Source organism: Microplitis mediator, chromosome 5, assembly GCF_029852145.1.
Source record: "Microplitis mediator isolate UGA2020A chromosome 5, iyMicMedi2.1, whole genome shotgun sequence".
In the NCBI taxonomy this organism is placed as follows: domain Eukaryota; kingdom Metazoa; phylum Arthropoda; class Insecta; order Hymenoptera; family Braconidae; genus Microplitis; species Microplitis mediator.
Genome location: NC_079973.1, coordinates 21,014,621 through 21,040,308, shown reverse-complemented (window position 1 = coordinate 21,040,308; position 25,688 = coordinate 21,014,621). Strand labels below are relative to the sequence as shown.

At 28.3% G+C, this 25,688-nt stretch overlaps 2 protein-coding genes across 8 annotated transcripts in view; one reads left to right on the top strand and one right to left on the bottom strand.

Annotated features, from left to right (window-relative positions):
- Positions 1-16,035, top strand: part of LOC130667871 (neo-calmodulin-like) — a 92,334-nt gene extending 76,299 nt beyond the window's left edge. For 3 of the 5 annotated variants that reach the window (XM_057469765.1, XM_057469762.1, XM_057469764.1), the window contains 6 exons: positions 415-657; positions 6,117-6,150; positions 10,118-10,219; positions 12,296-12,431; positions 12,499-12,647; positions 13,262-16,035. In XM_057469765.1, the coding sequence (XP_057325748.1) occupies positions 415-657; positions 6,117-6,150; positions 10,118-10,219; positions 12,296-12,431; positions 12,499-12,647; positions 13,262-13,293 (696 nt within the window). In that variant the 3' untranslated portion in view covers positions 13,294-16,035. Of the gene's footprint in view, positions 1-414; positions 658-2,415; positions 2,434-2,709; positions 3,498-6,116; positions 6,151-10,117; positions 10,220-12,295; positions 12,432-12,498; positions 12,648-13,261 lie in introns of those variants that run through there. The other 2 variants (XM_057469767.1, XM_057469766.1) reach the window with 2 other exon arrangements.
- LOC130667872 (uncharacterized) lies at positions 15,558-17,253 on the bottom strand. Of its 3 annotated transcripts, none has more exons than XR_008989909.1 (3): positions 16,446-17,253; positions 16,153-16,345; positions 15,558-15,788 (listed from the first exon to the last, which is right to left on the bottom strand). XR_008989909.1 is itself a non-coding variant. In XM_057469769.1 (3 exons), exons 1-3 carry the CDS (start codon positions 16,465-16,467, stop codon positions 15,785-15,787), a joined length of 237 nt encoding a protein of 78 aa, XP_057325752.1. In that variant the 5' UTR covers positions 16,468-17,253; the 3' UTR covers positions 15,558-15,784. The 3 variants fall into 3 exon arrangements, 2 of the variants coding, with proteins under 2 accessions (XP_057325752.1, XP_057325751.1); XM_057469769.1 differs by having other exon boundaries at positions 16,153-16,363; XM_057469768.1 differs by having other exon boundaries at positions 16,153-17,253.
- Between the last annotated feature and the right edge of the window lie 8,435 nt (positions 17,254-25,688).

Genomic DNA, 25,688 nt, shown 5'->3' with positions numbered 1-25,688 from the left:
TTTTTTAAAATCTATTAATTCAAATGTCATTACCCACACGAAAAAATATATATGTGACATATATGCATCAATGTATCGGCTATATGGGACATATATGTTATTTATATATTTTTTGTGCGGGTATTTTTTCCTATGGATATTTAATGAGTGCAAATGTAGCAGACATACGACAATTTTTTAATTACATATAAAAATAATTAAATAATTAAAATTAAAAAAATGAATTTTGAATTGTCTAGATATGTATTTTTTTTTTTTTTATAAACATTTTAATTTTTCATTTCAAAGTTTTAAAAATTGTCAGATGCCCGCTAACTTTACTATCATTGATATTTAATAAAAAATTTGAACATAGACACGTGTCAATAAATTAAATCTTCACGAGAAATGTAAAAAATGTATTGAAATTTACAGGCTCGTAATAAACCAGCAGATGGAACAGGACATGTTAATCAAAAAGGAACTAGCGGACAAAAAGCTCCTTTAACTGGAGGTCAAAAGGGTACGCCGTCGAAAGGATCTGGTAAACCAGCTCAGAAACCAAGCGCACAAAAGGGACAAGTTAAAGTAACACCAAAAGCGGCTTGCGTTAAGACCGGTAAAAATAAAAAAAAGGGACAACGACAGCAGTACGATTTGATTGTCACCATTAATTTAGTAAGTTTTACTTATTTTTAACATCAGAAATATAAAAATAATGAGAACAAAAAATAATTATAGAAAAAAAAAATAACAATTATAATAAAAAGTAAAAACGCCATTAAGCCAGTACGTGCCAGCTTTATTATGATATTTTTTAAAATTACTCCACACATGCAGCATTGACGTAAGAAATGTCAAACTTCTCTTTCTTTACACCAGCAATTTTGAGATTAATTTATTTTAATAACAAAAAAATGAATAAATTTTTAAAAGGTTTTCGATTTTTTAAATAAAACATTAGCAGTTATTAAATTTTTTATTTGTGTCTATTAAAAAAATATTTAAAAATAAGTCAAGGTTAAAAGTTTATGACAATTATTTTTGAAATGATTATTAAAATAACAGTAAGTGTTTGATGTTTAGATTATTTAAATATTTCACTAGTGCCAATTAGTAAATTTAATTAAAAAAAAAATAGAATTCTTAAATATTTAAAACTTTAGTACTCAGCTAATTACTTAAGTCACAAAGACACACTTTTAACATCAAAGCTGAGCATATTTACAAATGAATATAAAGAAAAAAATAAAAAAATACATGAATGTAAACCATCAAGTGAGTCGTGACTAAAACGAAAAGAGAAACTTAAATATCTTCATCAAGGTTTAAAGCTTTTATTTATTTATTTTTTAAATATTATCGTTATTATTTTTATTTTATTTATATTTTCAACATTAATATCGGGCGAGAATCTCAAGAACTACAAAACATTTTAAAAATCTATAAGAGTATTTTTATTCAAGTGGAATGTTGAGTGAAAAATAATTCACAATTCTCGAATTTATTGTGAACAATATTTTTAAAAATTTCTTCATAGATGGCGAAATATTTCCATTCCACATAAAAATCTACGAAAAAAACTTAACTGAAATATTGTAACTTTTTCAGTCTGTAGAATCGAGACTGGCCAACGGTTTAAATGTGACCCACTTGTATTATATTGCTGTAGGAATGATCAATCGATAGTTCTTTAGCACCTGGAACCCGGCGCTATCTAATCGGACCCTATTCTCCCGGTTCCTAGTATAGATTCTAACAATACTCTAGGTCGTCGCCTATATGTAAATGTCCTCACCCCTATTATTTTAATACGTTTCCGAGTCATAAAATAAGATATTATTATACGACAGCAACCTAAGACCCTACTATGCAGTAAACTAATTATATATGTATGTATCTACAACATAAATTTAATATCCTAATGACATAAATAATTCATTACCTCAACAATTTAGCGACGATTGCTACGAAGAAATAAAAAAAATTTCATAAAATTTTTCAATGTAATCGATTACAATAAAAATAAATACCAATGAGCAACTTGCTGTTAATATTTCCGCGGCTCGACCGTGTTGAAGCCCTTGAAATATATTTTTTAGATAGATAGCTTCTTACCCCTACCACACATCTTGGCAAACTGTATGCTATTTCCTGTATGAGAAAGAGACTGAGAGAAAAAAGAAATAATAACATAAATGAGGTAGAACGGGTCCACCAACGCGTACTGGCGAGACAACATCACTAAAGAGAGACGAGCCAACAACCAATCGTCAGAGGTACACAGGTTTAAAAACGGTCGAAGGTTATACTTGACAAGTAAAGAGGAAAAGCGACTTTTTCCTTTCAAGTTGTTTCGACTGTCAGTAACCAACGTGAATTAAACTATTGACGACAACTAATAACCGATGTTTGTTCGGGAAAAATTTAATAATTTTTTTTACAAATTTTACAGTCGGTTAAAATATAGTTTTTCTATCCCACCTAACACTTTTAAATAAAATAACTACAAGTTACTCGAAATAAATATCAAGAGAATTATTATTATTATTATTATTATTATTATTATTATTATTATTATTATTATTATTATTATTATTATTATTATTATTATTATTATTATTATTATTATTATTATTATTATTATTATTATTATTATTATTATTATTATTATTATTATTATTATTATTATTATTATTATTATTATTATTATTATTATTATTGAATTTTATTTTACAACCACAAGAAGATTATTAAGATATATATTATTTGATATAATTAATTGCCGTATGCACACGTGTACCTAATAATGGTGGCAAAAATTATACTTAAAGTTAATTCCCAACAAACATAAGTATAGTCGGGGAATTCGGGAATTCTGGCAGCCAACCATTCTGTACACTAATGCTTATACTCTATATATTTGTATAGCTGGGACGTGCCAGTAATAAACGTAGTGGACTATCTTCTCTCTATACTATATAACATATATAAGTGAGGACGATACGGAGTAAAAGCGCGTCGACGAGTATTAGTTATAGCCAACGTAACGCTACGCCATTTCCCTTAAAGTCTGCTTTAATTTCACTATCTACATACTTTAACTATTAAACATATATATACATACATCCCAACGTGTATTTCATCCTATCTGAATAGTAGATTAATAAATTTGTTGAGTAAACTCTCTATACACCGGCTTCTGATCAATGAGTACGCTCTTATAACATCCTACTACTCGTGTGTTGCACCAAACTTTATAGTGTGCTAACGTTAAACAAAATATTTCAATTTCAAGTGTTTGTTTTCTGATTATACTCAAGATCAAAATTTAACGGTTATTATATTTATTTTATCTGAAAGTGTTTACAAGTGTTTTGGATTTGTAGTTAATTAACAAAAAAAATAAAAGTTGATACACAAAAATAATGGCTGATACGGAAAAAAAATATTCATCTGAGTATGGAAGACTACGAAGACTAACTAGTTCGATAGATCCTCAAATTCGACAAATCAGCGTAAGTTTTCGGTCTATAGATTTTTATTAAATTATCAATTATGAAAACAAAAAATCAGCTACAACATTTTCATTGCTTGTACTCGCTGGTACTGTGCCAAGTGTGACAAATGGAAAAATCACATGGCTCTTTACACTTGTATATATATATAGTTTATTATCACATGTACAGACATAGTATGTTTGTATGTCGGTATATGTATCCATTTATTTAGTTATTACTTTACGATATACAAGTGTAGTCGATGAGTCAAATAAACAATTTTCAGAATATTGTAACTGCGTTGAATTTTAAAATTAAAGTGGGCGAGTATTCATGTGAATGCAAAAATGCGTGCGTGTTTATTAAAAATGAATAAACAAAAAATATTTATCTTTGTTACAGTGACTTTGATGTATGGACGAAAATTTTTTTTTTATTTTAAATATTTTGTGTTCATAACAGCGAAAATAAATTTGGAATGACAAAACGATGAAAAAAAATTCTTTAGATTTTTTATTTGCGACGAAAAATTGGGTCATTGTGTATCGGAATACTTGATATATTGCTTTAAAGTTTCTTAGACTAAAATTTTTGTCCTTTTGAAAAATTTTTATTGAATTTTATACTTTTTTAAATATAATTTTTATTTTGTTGATATTTTTTTTTATTTTTAAATGTTAACAGGTCAATTTTAGTTGACCTTGCGACGGTGGGTTTCGAAATATTGAGATGAATTATGACCGCGATTACACTAACGGAAAACCCCAGGTTTCTATTGCTGACTAAAATCAAAATAAATAACATTAGATTCAGCTGTGTCATCACTTATAAACATCAAGTCACTGGAACATGTGCTTATCTGTACAGCAATTTTGTTTTTATTCTTTTTTCATCGGCTTACACTCATATATCCTTACCAAAAATAATAGCAATAAAAGTTTAGTCTAAATAAAAAAAAAACCGCAACTTAATCGTTAAAATATGATTATGTTGTTAATACATACATTTATTGAGTAAAAATTTAACGATCGTTCATATATCTATGCATAGAAAATACCCATAAATATATCTGTTCCATGTGGTACGATACAGATACAAAGCGAAAGCGTGTAAATTACTGCAAGTGATCGTGACTATTTTTTATTCTCCGAAAATGAACGCGACTAAACTCTTTTTTATTCTCTCCCATTCGCTGTTTTAAATCTCATTTGTTCTTTTGTTGTTACTATTATTATTATTTTTTTTTTATCTAGACACATTCATCATTTCAGTCGAATAATTTATTGGCAATTGGACAATTGTCGAGCTTTGAAATTCGAATGTGTTGATCACTGCTATTCCCAATGTTACGGATAACGACCCACGTACAGACTTTTTTTTATGCATTACAAATTTTTCTTGGTATATATAATTTTCCCACACGAAGTAAATTATAATTATTATCAAAAAACTATCATGCCCAAGCTAATTTAATAAATTAGTAATCAGCAACTAAAATTTAATTATTTAATGAAAAATATTTTTATGATACTGAAGTCAGCCGACGTCTAATAATTTTTACATTTTTTTTCAAAACGATAAATTATAAAAAAAAAAAATATTTTAAAAAATTGCACTTATAGTTCTTTTAATTTTCTACATGTGCATATTTTTAGTTTTTTTTTTTTTGTAATTGATTTGTTGAAAAAAAAAAAATCCAAAAATTGTTTATTGTCTCTTAACTTCACGGTCATTTTTTTTTATGATACTGAAGTCAGTCGACGTCAAATAATTTTTGCATTTTTTTCAAAACGATAAACTATAAAAAAAAAAATATTTCAAAAAATTGCACCTTTAGTTCTTTGAATTTTCTACATGTGCATATTTTTAGTTTTTTTTTTTTAATTGATTTGTTGAAAAAAAAAAATCAAAAAATTGTTAATTGTCTGTTCACTTCAGGATCCTTTTTTTTTCATAGATATTAGAATTAAATATGTCTTTTTTTTTTATTAATGAAGGCTTTGAAGTATGATTACAAGTGTATTTATCATGCATAGAGGAAAATTTGAATTTGTGCAAGAAACTTTTAACGACCCAATTACGTAGCAACGGACATCCGTTACCATAGAGAATATAACAGTTGTGATGATCGTCGTCTACCGTGACACACATTACTAATAATACGGGAAATGACCTCTCATCCGACCGCACTATATATACACGTGGATTTTCATGTACAAGACGAGACAAGTTTTAAGCGTGAGCTTTCGGCAATCGGCCAAAGCTTTGCTTCCTCCTCCTACTCTTGCCGTCGCATCTTTAGCTCTTATTCGTGATCTCTAAACTCTCCCATACATTCGTACTACTTCTGCAATATACTATATACAGTATTGCTATCAAACGGATCAACAAGATTTAGCCCGCACTACTAAAATCTATTTACCTAATGTTTGCATGATTACACGATAATGCCCTCAGGTGGCGAGATAAACTATTTACATCACTATCGTAAATTATGCTGGCTTACTAGTCAAATTGATTGTCAAATTCTCAATATAAATGTCTGTTTATTTTACAGACGCTAATAAATTACGACAATCTATTCCAATGTTTATTGTTTCGTGTAAATAATAAATGGAATTTTTCTATTTTTTACAGTCGGAATATGGACTCACGGAGGATCAAGTTGCCGGTAAATTTATTTTATTAATTATTTAATTTAATAATTTACAAAAATAATTGAATTTTAATTATTTACACTGTAAAAAATTAGCGGAGTGGATAGTTGCCCCTGATTAAACAACTGATTTCAACCGAATTAAAAATTTCAATTCTGATATATTCTGATAAAGTCGGTTAGACAGAATTTAAAAGAATTCCAGGATTATATTCGAATTGAACACAATAAAACCAATTCAAAAATTTTGAATCTGTTTTTATTAAGTTTAATTCGAAGTCAGAACCAAAAATTTGAGAATTATTTTCGAATTAAACCGAATAGAATTATTTCAATTCGCCGAATTAGACAGAATTTTTTTTAAAGTTATGTACGGAATTAACAGAATTTATCTGAATTATATAGAATTGAAATCTCAATTCCACTTAATTCGATCGAATTCAGTTGTTTAATCAGGGATGCTTATTTATTTACTTTCCTCGGAATGAAGTTCACTTCTAAAAGATTTTTTATTTTAATATTAAAACTCCGAATCGGAATGAATGCAGATTTAAATAAAACCCAGATGACTCCATATGCGGAGTGATTTTTTTTAAACTCCGGAACTCAGTGTCGGAGTGAATTGAAATAAAATCCGTAATTACTCCTAGTTTACTCCTAATTTTTCGCAGTGTATTATTCAAGCTATTGGAAATTATGCATAATATTGTAACTGCAACATAATAGTTCGAGATTGTTTATTCATAAAGTTGAACAGTAAACATGAATTTTCGTAATGATGAGCATAATATGATACATATATGTGTTCATCATAAGCGTGCGAGTGTGTGTTAATCTCCTTATCTACTAGGCCATTTGCATACGTAAATATTTATACACAATCCTTTGACTAGGTCATGCGGAAAACTTCAAAGTTTATATTTAAAAATGCTCACTATTTCTCATATCAATACATTTATGAATAGAGATCTGCTAAAAGTTTTAATTGCTAGGACAGTAGAGAATTTTATTTGGAGCATGAACTAAAATTATTTTCCACGTGACAGTACAAAAAAATTTTAAATAATAATAACAATAAAAAAAATAAATAAAGTATTAAAAAATTGTCAACTGCGAGATATTTAAAATTGAATATTCGATGAATAGAAAAAAAAAGTTATTTAGTATAACAGAGTTGTGATAAGTCATGCGAAAAAAAAATTAAATTTCGAGATAAAGCGATCTTTGTAATTTATATGTTTTGTATTGAAAAAGTTATATAGGAGAGTTGATTAAACTTTTCTGGCGCACTTGAGACCGTAAATTTATATCAAACTAAACATGAGATTAGCAAAGATAGATCGACTTGATTCCGATTCTTATTGGATTTCCGTATTGCTCATAGCCATTATTGCACCGGCAATAATCGTAATAGTAATAGTTGTAGTGGTAGTAGCATATCTTGGGTAATATATAGACTCAATTTTTTTGCTTGTGTAAATTCTCAAGGGAGCTTTTAAGCCATGTATGAGATTAGATTCCAACTAGAGATATAGTGGAAATATAAAACCTTAGGATTAAAAGAAAATGTAATTCATGTAAATAAAAAAAGGCCATTCAGTATCAGAAATGGAAGTAGATTTCTTACGATAATTGTTCGCTTTTAATAAGTATATGCAATTTAATAATCACCCATCAAAAATTTTCAAAGATACAAACAATGGCATTATCACCATAACACATGAGTCAATTATGTGACTTTGAACCCTTATTAAAAGTGGAACAATTATCGTAAAACAAAAAATAAAAAAAGGAAAATATAGCTTTTTCTATGGGCTATCAAGTTCTTTTTACATAATAAGGATAGATATACCCGTTAAAAAGTTATTTACGAAAAAAGCCAAAAAAGTAGGATTTTTCGTTATTTTTTGAATTTCAAATGTCCGCCATTTCTAAACTAGTTAACCGATTTTGCTCATCTTCGAACTTAACTGCGATAATCGTACATAGAATAAGTGTGCCAAGTTTCATTAAGATCCGTTAAAAATTGTGGCCGCTATCGTCGCAACATGGCGCGTTATATTACATATATATATAAACTTTTGAACCAATGGTATTTTTGGAACCTACTCGATGAATTATGATAGATTATAACAAAATTCTTTAAAAATTTCACCATGATGACAAACACAAAAGATAGATTTCTGTGAAATCTACTAAAAATTAATTTGTTGAGTTATTATACTGTAAAAAAAAATCGGGAGTGAATTGGGAGTAATTACGGATTTTATTCAAATGCAAATTTACTCCGTCACTCAGCGTTTTTAAAAAGAATCACTCCACATACGGAGTTAATAGGGACTTGTTTTTTTAGAGGAGTGATTTTGAAGTGATCTGGACTTTATTTCAATCCGCATTCACTCCGATTCAGAGTTTTATTGTTAAAATAAACTCCCCTTCGGAGTAAATTTCACTCCGAGGGAATTAAATAAATAGTCACCCACTCCGCATTCACTCCAGATTTAATCAGCGTTCACTCCGCAAATTTTAAAGTGTAAAATCAAAATTTTAAGGAAAAATTTAACTAAATAATTAATACGTCACTTGAATTAAAAAAAAAATCAGTGACGTATAAATAAAATTTATTCATCGAATTATTTTTAAAGAATAAAAAAACAAATCGGTTGAGGATAATAATTAAAACGAGAAAAAATTGCAATTCTGCTAGAAAAATGCAATTTAATTTTCCCTCTCGACTTTAAATCAGCTTTTATAAAATAGAGATATACAGATATAAATATGGACACGACAGCTATAATTACATAGATGTATTAAATTTATAATAAAAATTGAGAGTCAAGTACACTGAAAAAAATAATCTAATAATAATATATATTTAAAAAATAATATAATAATAATATATATTTATATATATATGTATATATATATATATATATATGAATATATAAATATATATGAATATGTATATTTATAAATTTATTTCAATGATAAAAATAGTATTTTTAATTGCTCCCTGCCAAAGAAAAAATCGCTTCCAGCTAGCGAAATAATCGCTTCCAGCAAGCGATTTTTAATCGCTACCTGCTAAAGGAAAAATCGCTAGCAGCTAGCGAAATAATCGCTTGCAGCTAAAGAAAAAATCGCTAGCCGCTAGCGAAATAATCGCTTACAGCTAACAATTAAAAATCGCTAGCTGCTAAAGAAAAAAATCGCTAGCAGCTAGCGATTATTTTTTTCAGTGTATTCATGTGTCCTAGAATAAATTAAAATTACAAGTGTATTGGCGACTAGAAACATAATTCTGTGCTGGATAGAAACACGAGAACCCACTTGGGGGTTTTAAAATCGAAATTTATAATACATCGAGTACAGTATCCGAATAGTTGTGAGGAGTGAGAAGGAGGTATAAGATAGAACAGCATGTTGAGAATTCTGGCCATGTGCCCGATAGCTTGCGAGGGTATTCTTACTCGACATGTAGATTTTCATGTATAAAACCTTCGTGACCACACAACATATACAAATAAACGATTCACATATACTTTTTTACACCGATATTCTACATATCAATATCACACACGGGCATTCATGCAGGAACTAATGATTAATAGCGAGCAAAATAATTCACGCGTACGTAAGACGGTATCCTAAACTCCCGACAATCGTGATTGTCTACAAGATATATGTGCATATAAAAGTTGCCAGCATGTTAATAAAACTTTCAATGATCATTTGTTTGTCATACCCGTGCGTTTTCACTATACTGTAACATTTAAGTTGGTCGCCGCCAAACAGTCGCCTAGAAATTTTTTATTCCTCGCATCACTATAACTAAAATTATTTATGTTTGCTATAAAATAAAAATAATTTATGTGGAAAAGATATTATGCGAATTTTTATTGTTACTCTGACCGAGTTATTAGCTGAGAATAATATCGTAAATTATGGTGATAAAATTAAAACTCATTATTTGCTGTTGCAGAATTTAAAGAAGCGTTTATGCTATTTGATAAAGATGAGGACGGCACGATTACCATGGCTGAGCTTGGTGTCGTTATGCGGTCACTGGGACAAAGACCATCAGGTGAGATAATTATTTAACTTTATCAAACGATTTATAGTCGTGTGTAATTAATCCTTGAGTATTATTACATAAATCATGTGTCTTAACAAATTAACTGTCGTAACTTTTCGGCGCCGTGAGTTTATAACTTTTAGAACTGAAGTTTATGCACGGAAAAAAAAAATAGGTGCTGCAACAGGACAAAATCCTGTTGTGACAGGATTTTCCTGTCACAGAAACAGGACACATCCTGTGGTAGCAACAGGATTTTTTCTGTGGAAGCAGGGTGTGTCCTGTTGCTGTAACTGGAAAATCCTGTTGCTGCAACAGGATTTTGTCCTGTGGCAGCATCTATTTTTTTTTTTTTCATGTGCTTGATTTTATTTTAGTTTTTTTTTTACTTTAAATGCATAAGGTTACGAATCGGTTCACTTAAGTGCAATAATGTTGTGATATTCATATTCTGATGATTAAAAAATAAAATGAAGATTTTCGAAAATTTAATTTGAATTTTTTTAAATATTATTGGGATTTGAAAAAAAAAATTATTTAACCTTTGATCAATGTAATGATTTAATTTAAAATAAAGAAATATCTAATTTTTTTTTTATGAAAAAAATTTGAGCATTTCACGAAAAAAAATTAAGAAAATAAAATTTTTTTATGCAGACTTTTAAAAGTTCTTTTTTGCTTGAAATTACGGAACATTTTTTTTATACGTACGAAATTCACGGTCATGAATATTAAACATCGCGGAATTAAAATATTTTCATTGTTATTCTAATATGTAAAAAAAAAATTAGTTTTAATTTTATTATAATTTTAAATCATGAATAAAAATTTTTTTTGAAATATAATTTAGATCATAATATAAATCGTTTTATAAAATCAATAAGTTTATCGGTGCTTATGTTAAGGTACTTAAATAAAATATTATAATTCATCTAATTCGTGTAAACCAAAACTAAGTTAATGCAGTTTGTCGTGCTTCAAAAATTTTTCTGTAGTACATAATTGAGTGCTTGTTAAGTCTATGTAAACTGTGTGCAAATAATGAAGAAAGGGACGAATCTACGTGTATTTAACTAAATTTTCATCATACTTTCCAACCTCTTCAACTTTAGCTTCATCTTTATCCCCAATCAAGCTTGACTACGTCAAAAACACTTGTCTCAAAGCTTTTTAATCTCCGCTAGTTTTATTTTTTCACGAGCTTTAACGATTTTCTCAAGTAGCACTTGTATCGTGTATTGTAAATTTACAAATCCCGACACAATTATATTACAGTTTTTTTTTTAAATTATCGAGTGTACTTCAAGCGACACTATAATAATTTAATTGCCGCTTTAGTTTTTATTTTACATACACTGTAAAAGATTTCGGTGTAAAAATGGCCCCCGAGAGTTTTATATGGCCGTGTAGTGTGAAATAATGGTGTAAATTTTCCATCTGTATAATTTTAATACGGTGTAGTCTACTTCTTTTACACCATTCAGTGTTACTCGTTATAATTTTGATTAATAAGAGACAAATGATCATTAAACATCTTTAACTACTTAATCAATAATTATATTAATTTTATTTAGATACTTAACAGTATTTCGAACATTTCAATATTTTCATGATCATTTTTCTTAAGAGGAGCCTGAACTTTTTTCTCTATCACACTCAAGTTAACGAACGGTACTATCCTAGTTGTACTTGCGCAGTAAATCGAAATTTTGTCCATGTTTTTCGCTTGAACAAATGAATATTTTTAAAAATGATAACGCCGATTGCTAGATTATAGAGTAATGTATTGAACCCCGTCCTTAATTTTGTGTTTAGAGGTTTTGTTTGAGAGAAAAGCTTGGACTAAAATTACTGTCTACCCTCCTTAATGAAAAATTATCACAAATTACACGTTTGGTGTAAAAATTTTTACTTTACACTACCTAAATTTAACACGATATTTGGTGTAATTTTCAAATCAAAATTTTTACACCAAGTCGTTTACAGTACACCGAGTCCAAAAAATTTGTACATTGTATATTGTATATTGTATATTGTATATTCTACAAAATATGACTAAATATTTTATGAATATATTTTTTTCAGAAACGGAACTACGAGATATGGTGAATGAAGTTGATCAAGATGGAAATGGTACTATTGAATTTAATGAATTCCTACAGATGATGTCGAAAAAAATGAAAGGTGCTGACGGTGAAGCTGAATTACGAGAAGCGTTTAGGTAATTTTTAAATATTTTTATAAAATAAAATTATTGATATTCATTTTTATAAATTTATTTCTAATAGAGTTTTTGATAAGAACAATGATGGTTTGATTTCCTCAATGGAGCTACGACATGTAATGACGAATTTAGGTGAAAAACTATCCGAGGAAGAAGTTGATGATATGATTAAAGAAGCTGATTTAAATGGAGATGGAATGGTTAATTATGAAGGTATTTTATTTGTTATTAATAATATGATGGAAATAAAATATTTCTATGAGTTTTATTTAAAATTCAATCCTTAGCGATTTATTATTTTAATATACACCATAAAAAATCGAAAGTGTATTCGGATTTTATTTAAATCCGCATTCACTCCGATTTGGAGTTCTAATATTAAAATAAACTCCCCTTCGGAGTAAATTTCACTCCGAGGGAATTAAATAAATAGTCACCCACTCCGCATTCACTCCAGATTTAATCAGCGTTCACTCCGCAAATTTTTTACAGTGTAGGCATTACACTGTAAAAAATTTGGGGAGTGAATGCGGATTAAATCTGGAGTGAATGCAGAGTAAATGCGAAGCGGAAATTCACTCCGAAGGGGAGTTTATTTTAATATTAACGTTCCGAATCGGAATGAATGCAGACTCAAAGAAAATCTAGATCACTCCGATGAAAGAACAAACTCCCTATTTACTCCGTATGCGGAGTGATTTTTTGTAAGAACTCCAAGCGACGGAGTGAATTTGGATTGATATAAAATCTGCAGTCACTCCGAATTTCCACTCGATTTTTTACAGAGTATATGACATGATGTTTAATATATATATCATAAATTTCAGAATTTGTAACAATCCTGACGGCTAAGAACTAGTTTGTGTAAAAACAAACCGGAGGACAAAAAAATTCAACAAAACTATGAACTACTGCGACTACAACTTCTCGATGAGGACTTTTAGAACCTTATATATTTCTGGTGAAAATTTTTAGTTGGTTAATAAAGATAAAACAAAAGTCGGCTAAACTGAAATTCTTAAAAGATTAAGTTTCGAATGAAGGATATTGAGGTCACAGAGAAGCAAAAAGTATAAGAGAAATATATAATAAACTCAAAGAATGAACGAAAAGTTTCTTCATAACAATATTCAGACTATCAAAAATCATTAAAAAAGTTAAAATTTCACGACGATTGTAATGTTCACAACTACGTCGGCGGGTTCCTATACTACTGTTAATGCTGGTCTACTGCACAGCTGCTAATTGCGTCGTCAAAACTATTTATACTTTAATTTAAAATTAATCTGTTGTTAGATTAAGATCGAGGAAAATACTAAAGTACTTTATAGAGAGAGAAAAAAACGAGGAGAGACGAGAAAGAAGTTAAGATGCATCAAAAAACAATCAACTGAGAGCTTTGATTAACATACATTATATTAAATATATGTATGTTTCTATATACTGTTTAAAAATTTAAAAAAAATTCCACAGACTCAAATTAAACAAATAAACAAACAAACAACAAACGGCTTTAAATTATTGAAGAAAGTCTTTAATACAAATTAAATGTTTATTTGCTACATCAAACAGCCATATATTGATAAATAAAAAAAAACAACTTTATGATAAGTTAAATTTCGCTCAACTAAATAAAATAAAAATATAAAATTGCCAATATTGTTCGGATTTGAATGAAAATAATTTAATAACGTAAATTATTTAATCGTACGATGGAATTAATTTTAATTAATCATACGAAGGAATTTAAATAAATTATTTTAAAAGAAAATAAATAAAACGTTGCAACGTTACTGAACTGAAACCGTACAATATAGATGATTCCATTTTATTTATATTTTTTTTTTAACATATTTTTTTAATAGCTAATTATTTAATTGATACTCGACAAAAATCATTTAAACTCAGATAAATTTAATTTTGAAATTCGAATTTTATTAGTCACGGTAATAAAAATAATAAATAAAATAGTAAACATTTGGACGTTAAGTAACTTCGTCATTGTCTTTCTCTACAATTACACCCGCTAGTAAATATCGCACCTATAATTATACACACTAAGAACCTTAAAAATTTCCGAGTCGAAATTTAAATCGTAGATTGAACGTACAAGACGTCGAAAACGTAAATTCAACCTTTGAAGACGTAAGTAGTCGTAACACGTATTTTAGACGTAGTTGACGTACGAAAACGTAAACAAGACTTGCGTAATCGTAAATCGTAGATACAACCTTTCAAAACTGGCAATAAAACAATTAAACTATACCGGAAACATTGTTGTCTACAAGCTTCTAGGTAGACTGTAAGACCCAAAAAAGCTCGAGAAACTGGGCATCAGTAGAGTTATCTCCTGCAAGGCCCGAAATATTTTTCTACACCTGCTAGAAATTTTTACTTCTTGTCTTCTAGCTACTAGCAGTGGTGGATTTACACTAGGGGCAGTCGGGGCAAGTGCCCAGGGCGGCAAAATTTTGAAAAATAAAATATATGAACTATAAGTTTAAGTAAAATTCCAGTATTAGGGTGGATTTTTTTCCGGTGCCCTGGGGCGGCATTAAGTTTAAATCCGGCCCTGGCTTCTAGACATGTCTTCTGACAATGAAATGTTTCCGATATAATTTAATTGTTTTGTTGCGTTGAAAGGTTGTATCTTAATCTACGATTTACGATTACACAAATCTTATTTACGTTTTCGTACGTCAACTACGTCGAAGTTTTAGTTTTACGACTATTTACATCTTCAGAGGTTGAATTTACGTTTCCAACGTCTTGTACGTTCAATCTACGATTTAAATTTTGACGGGGTTTAAATTAAAAAATTAATAAGTAAACATAATAAATGATCCAATAGACACTAGATTAAATATTTCCCGCGTATTGCGATGTAGAAAAATAACGCGTGGAATTAAATGTAGTTATATAAGTGATGTTGCTATTAGAACATATTTCCATTGTTTGATATTAAAAAAAAATTATAAGAAAAATTATAAAAGCAAATATGTAAAAGTATACACGGAAAAACCGTACCCTTTATCAAGAAAAATAAAAAAATAAAATGACAAGCGAGAGGCCGAGAAGAAATTATCACATATTATTTGTAAGATCATATTGTGTTAAGGGGTTAGGGGTACTCAGGGGTATGAAAAAATGATGATTTTCAATAATTTTTTTTTTGTAGTTAATTACTTTATTTGACAAAAATAAAAACATAGCTTTATTAGAACACGTTTCGATTTGACTTCACGAAAATTTCAAAAAAAAAAATTAATAATTCAAAAAGTTATCGCTGTTTTTGTAGAGCCCGTTCCTCCCGAAGTCCTTTGCGGTGATCATCATAAGTCCTTGGAGATTCATCTAAAATCAATCGGACAAGAAAAATTAGTTTTATTAATAGATAATCTTGTGCCTGATCGAAGCTTTTTTTTTTTTTTTCGAAATTAACAAAATGGCGGCCTCAGGAAATTTTTTTCAAATTTTCGAGAAAAAAACCGACAGTTTATTGTTAAAAAAAAATCGAAATTTTTGAAAAAAAAAAAAATCCTTCGATCAGGCACGAGTTTTTAATGTATTTCAAAAGTACAATAAATTTTATTGAAATCTACCGAGCAGTTTTTAAGTTACAGTGATCACCAGTTCAGAAAACATAGTTTTGAGAAAAACGCATTTAAAGTTTTGCTATGGATTTATGTCGAATTATAAGAATTATTTAATAACTTACACTGAGTCATCTATTCCTGGACCATATAATAGCTCTTCAGCCGACATAGCAGCTTCCAAAATATCGATTTGCTGGTGCCTACGTTGCAATCGACCTTCTCGGGTGTTATCATTAGCGCGCTTATCTGCTACTTTGATACGTGCAGCATCCATTCTTTCTGCATACCGATGAGAATTAGGCCCACAATTAAGTCCTAGTGTATTCATCAAGACTAATAATGAATTTATACCCTCATTAAATATACACATAGCAACGTATGCAGCTATTTGTACGATAGTAAAACTAGTATTTACCGTTTTTGGGCATATTTTCCATACTAGTTGGTTAAAGCTTTCATTATTATTCTGATTGAATCCACCTACACATCTTGAAAGTAAATTTTCATTACTAAGATCTTCGTATATAGGCTTGATAGCTTTTAAAACATCAGAAGGTAAAGGAGAATAATCGTGAGAAAAGGTATCAAGCTCTCCTCTTGCTTCAGCGCGCTGGTAAGAGCACCAAGATTCTTCGCCTTTTGGACACATATCATGATTCGGTTTTTCATCACTCGAGCCGTAGTGATAAAAGGTTGCCATTATAGCAGATTTCATATTTTCAACAGGAAGGAATATATTCATTTCCACAGTTATTACATGCAACTACAATTTTGAATCCCAGCCCACGTGTACTTGCTGTTTGAAACACTACATTTCCATCACATTTTTTACATTTTATAAGAGCAGAAATTGCAGTGAATACCTGAATAAAATTTATTATTCGAAATTCAGTACTGCTGTCTTCAGGTACATCATCTTCAGTGTTTTGTTTTAATTTTTTAGAAGATGTACTCTGAATACTTTCATCACGTTCGGCTGTTTTCGGATTAAAAACATTCTTTCTTTTGACTGAACGCGACTTATTAATTTTTTCAGAACTCCGAAGTTCTCTTGAAACCTTTCTAGAATCACGTCCCATGGTTAATAATTTAATTCACTTGAGAAATAATTTATCACAAAACTATCGACTGATCAGTGCAACGACTACAGGTATACTGGCAACCAAAAATTATTTTTCAGTTCTTGTACTACCTACAAATTGTGAATATATGTAGAAGGATATATATATATATAGAAGGATATATATATTTATATATCCTATATATATATATATATATATATATATATATATATATATATATATATATATATATAATAATAAATACATTAAAATGGGGAGATATTCATGACAATGAAACCCGAAAGGTCGGTTGCTTGCAGCTGTTTCTAGCTACCTGCTCTCGAATGCCACGTAGCACCCGAGCGTCCTTTGGTCATTGTTAAATAACTCGAAAAGAATTTGTCGGATTCACTTCAAATTTTCACACAATATTTTTAAAATATTATACTTTAAGAAAATGCAAAAAAAAAAAAATCGATTTTTTGAAAATTCTGACTACCCCTAACCCCTTAAATTTTTTATATAATTTATATTCATATCTGATTGTATACAAACCATCTTTTCATATAAATAAATATTTTTATGTGATTTTATATGATCTTTTGTGATCACATATAATCATATATATAAAATTTTACAATAAATTAATATACAGGCATGTTTATATTTATTCATATATATATATACATTTATATATAACCATATCTTTTTATATATACGTATATATAAATATATGTGGCGATATGTGATCATAAAATATATGTATATATGAATATATATAACGACTACCTCTTAAAGTATTTATTGTTATATTTAATATTGTAATTATATTTGATTATTTTTTAATCATGTAAAAATTAATGATAAGTTAGGTATGAATATATCTTATAATTAAATATTGTCATATATGGTAGCATAAAAATATATATGATTATTTTCTCGCGTGACTTAAATATTGATGGAAAAAATTTAAGGACGGAAAAAAAAATTTTGTTATCATCGTTGACGTCGATTATTTTATCCAGAGATTGACAATAAAGCATTGGGTTATTTATTTACTTCAATTTTGAATTAAAACGTCCGTAAAATAATATATATACATATGATATATATATAATATTGCATAATGTTGTTGGTACATAAATCTATAAATATATGGACATTATCTGCTATGTTATTGCTTGAGAGTTTGCGAGGACGCATATCAAAATGGTAAAATATATATGTATATATATATTGATAATAAAAGAAAAAAAAACTCTAATAAATAAATATATCGAAGAAATATGAAATAAATAAAATGAATGTTATTATCGACGTTTCCGTTTATCACTTGCCGTTGCACTACGACAAGAATCGATTGACATTCACAAATAAAGTAGAACGTTCACGAAATATAAATGAGCAACAGTACCTTGAAAAATACCCATCAGGGAGCTTTAGATGTATGAGACAAAAATAATATGTAATAATGAAATAAAAAATAATGATAATAAACAGAAAGAAATAATATGTCGCGACAAGATGAAAATAACTTATGCTGGTATATAAATAAATGTATGTTTATAATTATATATACTAACTGTATCTAAGATCTGATGAAGGTAACGATACTGATGATGAGCCAATTCAAATAGTAATACAAAACGTCCCAATGACAATATATACATAGATATCTGACAGATTTAAATACATCTATCCGAACGGTTTAGTCAACCTCGACGGCCTAAGTTTATTCTTTCAATCTAAATTTTATTCATTTTAAATTCGTAATCATTAAAATTGTCTAATTATTGAAAAAAAAAATTTTTAATTAATCAGCCATTGGTTAATGGATACAAAGTGTTCACTACTTTAATTAACAATAATTTATTAAAATTATTATTTACACTGTAAAAAGAGCGGTGTTAAAATGAAATAATACAGGTGTAGGTGGTGTAACTTGCCGGTGTAAAAAAAATTCCACGTATAGAAATTAAAAAAAAATGTATTACATATAAAAAATATAAAAATTTAATGAATTATCTAGAGAAAATTTAAATTTTGCTATGTATTTATTTAAATAATTATTTATGTTATACATAATTTATTTAAAAATTACACAATTTTACGCCCACCACTTTAATCACCAATAATTTAATTAATTAATAAAAATACTAATTAACTGTAGTGATCGAGTAAGTAAAAATATTCACAAAGTTAAATATTTTCAATACCGAAAAATATTTTAACACCGGGAAATTTTTTTTACACCGGTAAAGAATATTTACACCGGCGGTGGTGTTGAAATTTAACACCGAAAATTTTAACACCTACACCGCCTGGACTTACTCCGGTTTTTTTTACAGTGTATATATATTTTTTTTAGACTAAAAATAATTTATTTTCAGTATCAAACATACCCTGTTTAGAAAATCTAATAGAATCCAATAGATTCTCATAAATTCTCATAGAGATTTTATAAGAATGAATGAGTTCTATGAGGTGCTATAGTTAAGTATAGGGCCTTAGACACACAGCCATAAGAATCTATCGGATTTTTTAAGCAGGGTATTTACACTTGGATAGAAGTAGCATTTTTGGCCGCTTTAGGACCAGTTTTGGTCACTTGAAAAATTTGAATAAAATAATTTGTAAAATACGCAATGACATAATTAATTTTCAAAATTTGTTCAACGATACTTTTATCATACTATTGCAATTATAGCTTTTTTTATACTATTTCATTAATTATAACAAAGTATTGAATGTCCAAATATAGAGCAGTGGCCACAAATGGTACTTTTCTTCTACCCTATTTAATAAACTAATTATTAATGATTACTTTCATAATTTAACTGCCGTAACTTTATAAAAAAAATTAAATGATAGGCCGTCTTGACTGTATCCGAATTTATAATTAATAATACTAAATAATTTATGTTAAATTGTTTAATGATATTATTTTAAAATTAAATAAAATATCTTTAAACTGGTTAATTATAATTATGTTATATATTATTATATAATTCGAATGGATTTATTTATCTCGGTCTAATAAAAAAAATATTTTTGTAACTTAATTAAAATGAAGAAAAGAATCCGAACACGCCAAAAAAATTTATGGTGTTATATGTTAAAAAAAAAATATATATATGATATTAATTGAGATCGATAGATTTGCATATTCGTGAAGTGGAGGTCATCATAAATAAAACTGTCGTTTATAATGTTAAGAATAAAAATTATTACTACTATTATTTTTTGAACTCATAATATCATAACTTATTAATTGCTAAAGTCTTCCCGATTATATTACTTCTGACTGTGTTATAAGATTACCGTTTTAATTTGCAAATATCATTACATATAACATATATTTATTTATTAAAATATTTAATATTTAAAGTAATTACAACGAACCCTCTTATGTATTTTTAAATTATATAAATATATAAAATTGTGTTAAGAAATTTTTTTTTACTGAAGACGTCGATAAGATGAAAAAATATTTAAAGACGGAGTCACATTAATAGCAAATATAATCAAATGACATATTTAACATTTAATAAACAAATACATTTAGATAAACCGTTAACTTACTAATGATAATCTAGATAAAAATATAAAATTTTATGACCCAGACTATATTCTAAATTAGTAACTGGTTAAAATTTTATATCTCTCATTGTATTAAACCCAACAGTTTATTATTATTAATTTTTCTAATGAATTATATTAGTTTAATTTTATTTTAAGTATCAAAATAATTACAGTACTTGAAATAGCATCATCATATTTAATTTTGTTAAGTAAATAAATTAAAAAAGTGTTCAAAGTCTTAATTTTTGGTGGTAATAAAATATATAGATAAAAATTACCAAGAGGTAGAATCGAACCACTAACCTTCCGTTCTCAAAACGGATGTGCTTTCTCTAAATATGGGTGCCGCGACTATTAAACCGGCGATAGTTCAACCGAAAAAAAATCCCTGATAAGAGAGCACCGAAATAAGGGGGTCCAGGTTATTTTCAGTTGAACTGTTGTTCGGTTGAAGTGTCGTCGGTTGAACTGTTGCAGTTGAACTGTCGCGGTTGAACTGTCTTCGGTTTAATTGTTACAATGTGAAAAATTCCCAACAAATTTTACTATGGGTGCATAATAACACCGGACTATAAGAAAACTGATTCAAAATTTACAAGTGTCCCATAGTAAACGTATGCGCATAGGCCACAATCGTGTAGTCTGCGCATACGTTTACTATGGGACACTTGTAAATTTTGAATCAGTTTTCTTATAGTCCGGTGTTACTATGCACCAACAGTAAAATTTATTGGGAATTTTTCACAGTGAATAATCACTATTTTCACTATTTCAAATTCAAGAAAGCTCTCACTAAAATAAATGGGCAAAGAATAATAGAAACATCTGACACATTTTAAAATATAATATACTGATCTTTAATGAAAAAAAAAAAAAAAAATAAGATTAATATTGTTATCAATATTAAAGTAATGAATTATATACAACTATATGATTGAATTAGCTATCATAATGAGTCATAATACAAAGAAAGTTATATTTACTAAATATGAATAAATTTCGTGTCAAATAAAGTAGCGCAGTTATATAAACGACAACAATTTTATTTTTTAAATACGTTCTATTGTTAGGTTTATAAATATTTAGTTTTATTATTCATACATGGAAAAAATAATAGTGGAAAAATTACAGCTTCAAATATCAGTTAAGTTCCTATACCTCAAAACTGTAAAAATTGCATTATTTCTGAGACGTTACAGCTTCATATGAGACTTTTTTCAGTCCTAGATAACAAATAGGTTTACAGACTTCAATTTTTGTGGTAGAAACTATAAAATTTGGTGTCTATATTTGTAATTACTTTGTTACAAGAAGTACACGGAAAAATTATTCTTGTTTGGGATACTGGTGTCATAGTAAAGCCGGACCATGTTGGCCACCTTACGGAAATTAAAGTAAACACAGCGAAAATTACTATGACCATAAGATTTACAATGCTTACAGTAATTTGTACTATAATTGTTGTAAACTTTAATACACGGAGAAAATTTTTTGATAAAATTTACCCTACAATTTACAGTAAACCTGGGCCAAAAATAAAATAAGTTCAAAGATAATAAAAACTGATTCCTTTCGTCTCATTTTTATTTAAAAATTACTCGAAATAGGGTTTTTTTACCCCATAATTGAACACTATCTAGAAACAGAAGAGTAATGATTCATCCAGGCCCAGTTTTACTGACAATTAACGAGTGAAATTAATCAAAAAATTCACCCCGTGTATGGCCATAGTAATTTTTCCATGTGTTTATTCCAATTTCTGCAGGTGGCCAATACGGTCCGGCTTTACTATGACACCATAGCATTTCAAACGTGAATAATTTCTCCATGTAGTCTCAATTATAACAGTGCAAACTATGATACTTGTTTTCTATTCGAGGGCCCTGTTTTTGTACTAAAAATTGGAATTTTTCCACTGCTCTTTTTTCCGTGTATATTTATAGTGATTTGAACTAAACTCGAACTATTTCTGTTCATAATTATAAATGTAAGATTTATTGACTGTATTGATAATACACATATGCAGAACTACTTTTAAATATTTAATTAATTATTTTTTGCTATTGTATTTTTAATATTGAATAAAGTTAGCAAGCTTGTTACGTTGTAATTATTTAATAATTATATTTGCGTTGAAATGATAAAGGCCATGAAAATATCGATCAAATGGTTTAAGAAAATATTTAAATTGATGCATATGATATTTAATAAAAAATAATATATATATATTATCGATGTGATAAATAAAAAAAATAATAAATTAAATAAAATATAAATAATAATAAATTTTTTTTGTGGATAATATCAATGAGGAAGAATTATAAATGGTTGGCCTAGCAATTATTTGCAGTTAAAAAAAAATATATATATATATAAATATATGGTTCATTATAAAAAAAAAGTTATAAAGATATACGTAAAAAATCTGACAAAAGTCAACGAGTATAATTTATAATAAATAAAAAAAGTCTTTCATTAATTTATTAATTCAATATTAGAAAAAAAATATATATAAATATATAGAATAATAATTTCAAAATAAAAAGAATGAGTGCAACAGCTGGACTGTGCGTTTATTATTATTTGCGTTATATATTTATTAATAAAAATATAATAAATATTTCAATAGATATTTCAAATTACCCGCGAATATATAAATATATGCTTATGTATTTGAATAAAATAAATAATAATGATATATTATAAATAAACTTATATATGGAGCACATTGTAATGTACTAAGCGGAAAAAAAAGAAAATAACGAAAGAGCCACAGTAATGAGGGTAAAATATTTTTATTTTTTATTACTTAAACAAAAGTTTAAAACTAATGTTTCTAAATAATGATTGCCCTGTAACAGGGTTATTTACCAAGTTATTTTTCTAGTATAAATTTTTCAATATATGTACGCGGTGTAGAAAAAAAGTTGTACATGTACACTTGTACAAACATTAAAAACAAAAACCCAAGAATTGAAATGTCAAGTCACGATAATAATAAAAAAATATTTATAAATAATAATTATATTAATTAATAAAAATAAAAAAAATTTTATTATTAATTTTCGTGACATTTACAATATACGGAGTGGTAACCCAGATAGCAAAATTACGTCTTGATGAGTTCTGAATGACTCCTATCTATGATTTGGGCGTCTCATTCAACATCTTAAGAAGTTCTCAAGATGTCGAATGAGCCACCTTGCGAACTCAGTAAGACGTCTTTAAAAAGAGTTCTTTTTTCTGACTTCGCAAATAAGACTTTAGTATGAAATTACCATGACGTCTTAAGGAGCTCTTAATTTTGACTTCATAAAGAAGTTAAAAAAAGAATACATTTAGGCGGCACAAAACTGACGTCTTATTTATAAAGTCTTCAAGAACTCTTAACTAAGAGTTCTTAAAAATGACTCCTTTAAGAAGTCATTACAAGACTTCTTGAGGACACCTTCAAAAAGACCTCGTAAAGCAGTCATTCCGACTTGAATGCTGTCTGGGAACTAATTGATTTGGAAATGCAGCCTTTTGACATTTTTGTTTTATTTAAATTGCAAGTTGCTTAGTCGAACTAATTACTAATTAATAAAGTTCAAACAAATTAAGCAGCTCAAAAAAAAAATAAATAAATCAAAAATGTTATTCGGATATTCGGAAACTTATTAAAACTCTAATCATTTACACGCACATCAACTTTGCTAATCAGCGATGCACTCAATCAGCAAACAATTGATGTAAGTACTAAGTTTTTTTTTTTTTTTTTTTTATAAGGTAACACTTTGAAACTTAATACTTGAAAAAATAAGTCTTTAACATCAACCCATATAACAATCTTGTTCAAGGTTTGAGCAAGCCTGGTCTCAAATTCGATAGACGTTAGCGTCTTTTTCTACTTATGCACTGTAAAAAATTTGTTGGATCCGATGTGGTGTAAATGACTCGGTATAAAAATTTCGGTGTGAAAATTACACCAAATATAGTGTTAAATTAAGGCGGTGTGAAATAAAAATTTTTACACCGTCAAGCGTGTAAATGTGTAATTTATGATAATTTTGCGTTAAGGAAAAATAATCATAAAATATTTAAATGTTAAAAATACTATTCAATATCTAAATAATATTAATATAGTTATTGATTAAGTAGTTAAAGATATTAAATGATCATTTGTTAATCAAAATTATAACGAGTAACACAGAATGGTGTAAAAAAAGTAAATTACACCGTGTTAAAATTACACGGATGAAAAATTTACACGGAGAGAATTTTACACCGTTATTTCACACTACACGGCCGTGTAAAGTTCTCCGGGTCCATTTTTACACCGAAATTTTTTACAGTGTGTTTTGCTGCAGATACTTGTGGCTAGATTTCAATAGCAAGTCTAGTGCAAGCCTTACACTAATTCGCGCCAGATTATAACTCAATTCTGGAGGAAGACTATAGCTGAAAGTAGTTGCGCATGGCTTGCTCAAGGCTCAAAATTCACCTTGAGCCTTGAGCAGATCTTGAGCAAGACATACGTAAGTACCTGCCGCAAGTTACTGATGCAAGAAATGGGCCAGAAACTTTTAAACTCCACTGTATCAGGAGACACGGTAGTGTCTCGCGCCAAGTACACGTGCAAACACATGTATATGTGTGAAGTGTCATGAGGCGAGCCTACCGTGTATCTATACCGTAGACATAGTGGTTTTTAGCTCTTATCTAAGATATCTTCAATATTCTTGCGTACAATGCCTCGAGCAAGTCATGCACAAGTCTTGATGACGATTTCTAGCTAAATGATCTTGCGCAAGACCCACACGTAGAAAAAGATACTAGACCAAAGTGACTAGGGGTTTTGCTCAAAGTACTGGCATCAGAATCTTGCTCAAGCATGTGTTATTTGGGAACATCACTGAATTCCAATTAAATAATGTTGGGAACAAAAGAATCAAAGAAAAAAAAAATAGATAAAAAATAAAATGCACAATCAGTTTAAAAATGAAAGAGATAAATATATAAATATTTGGAATTGC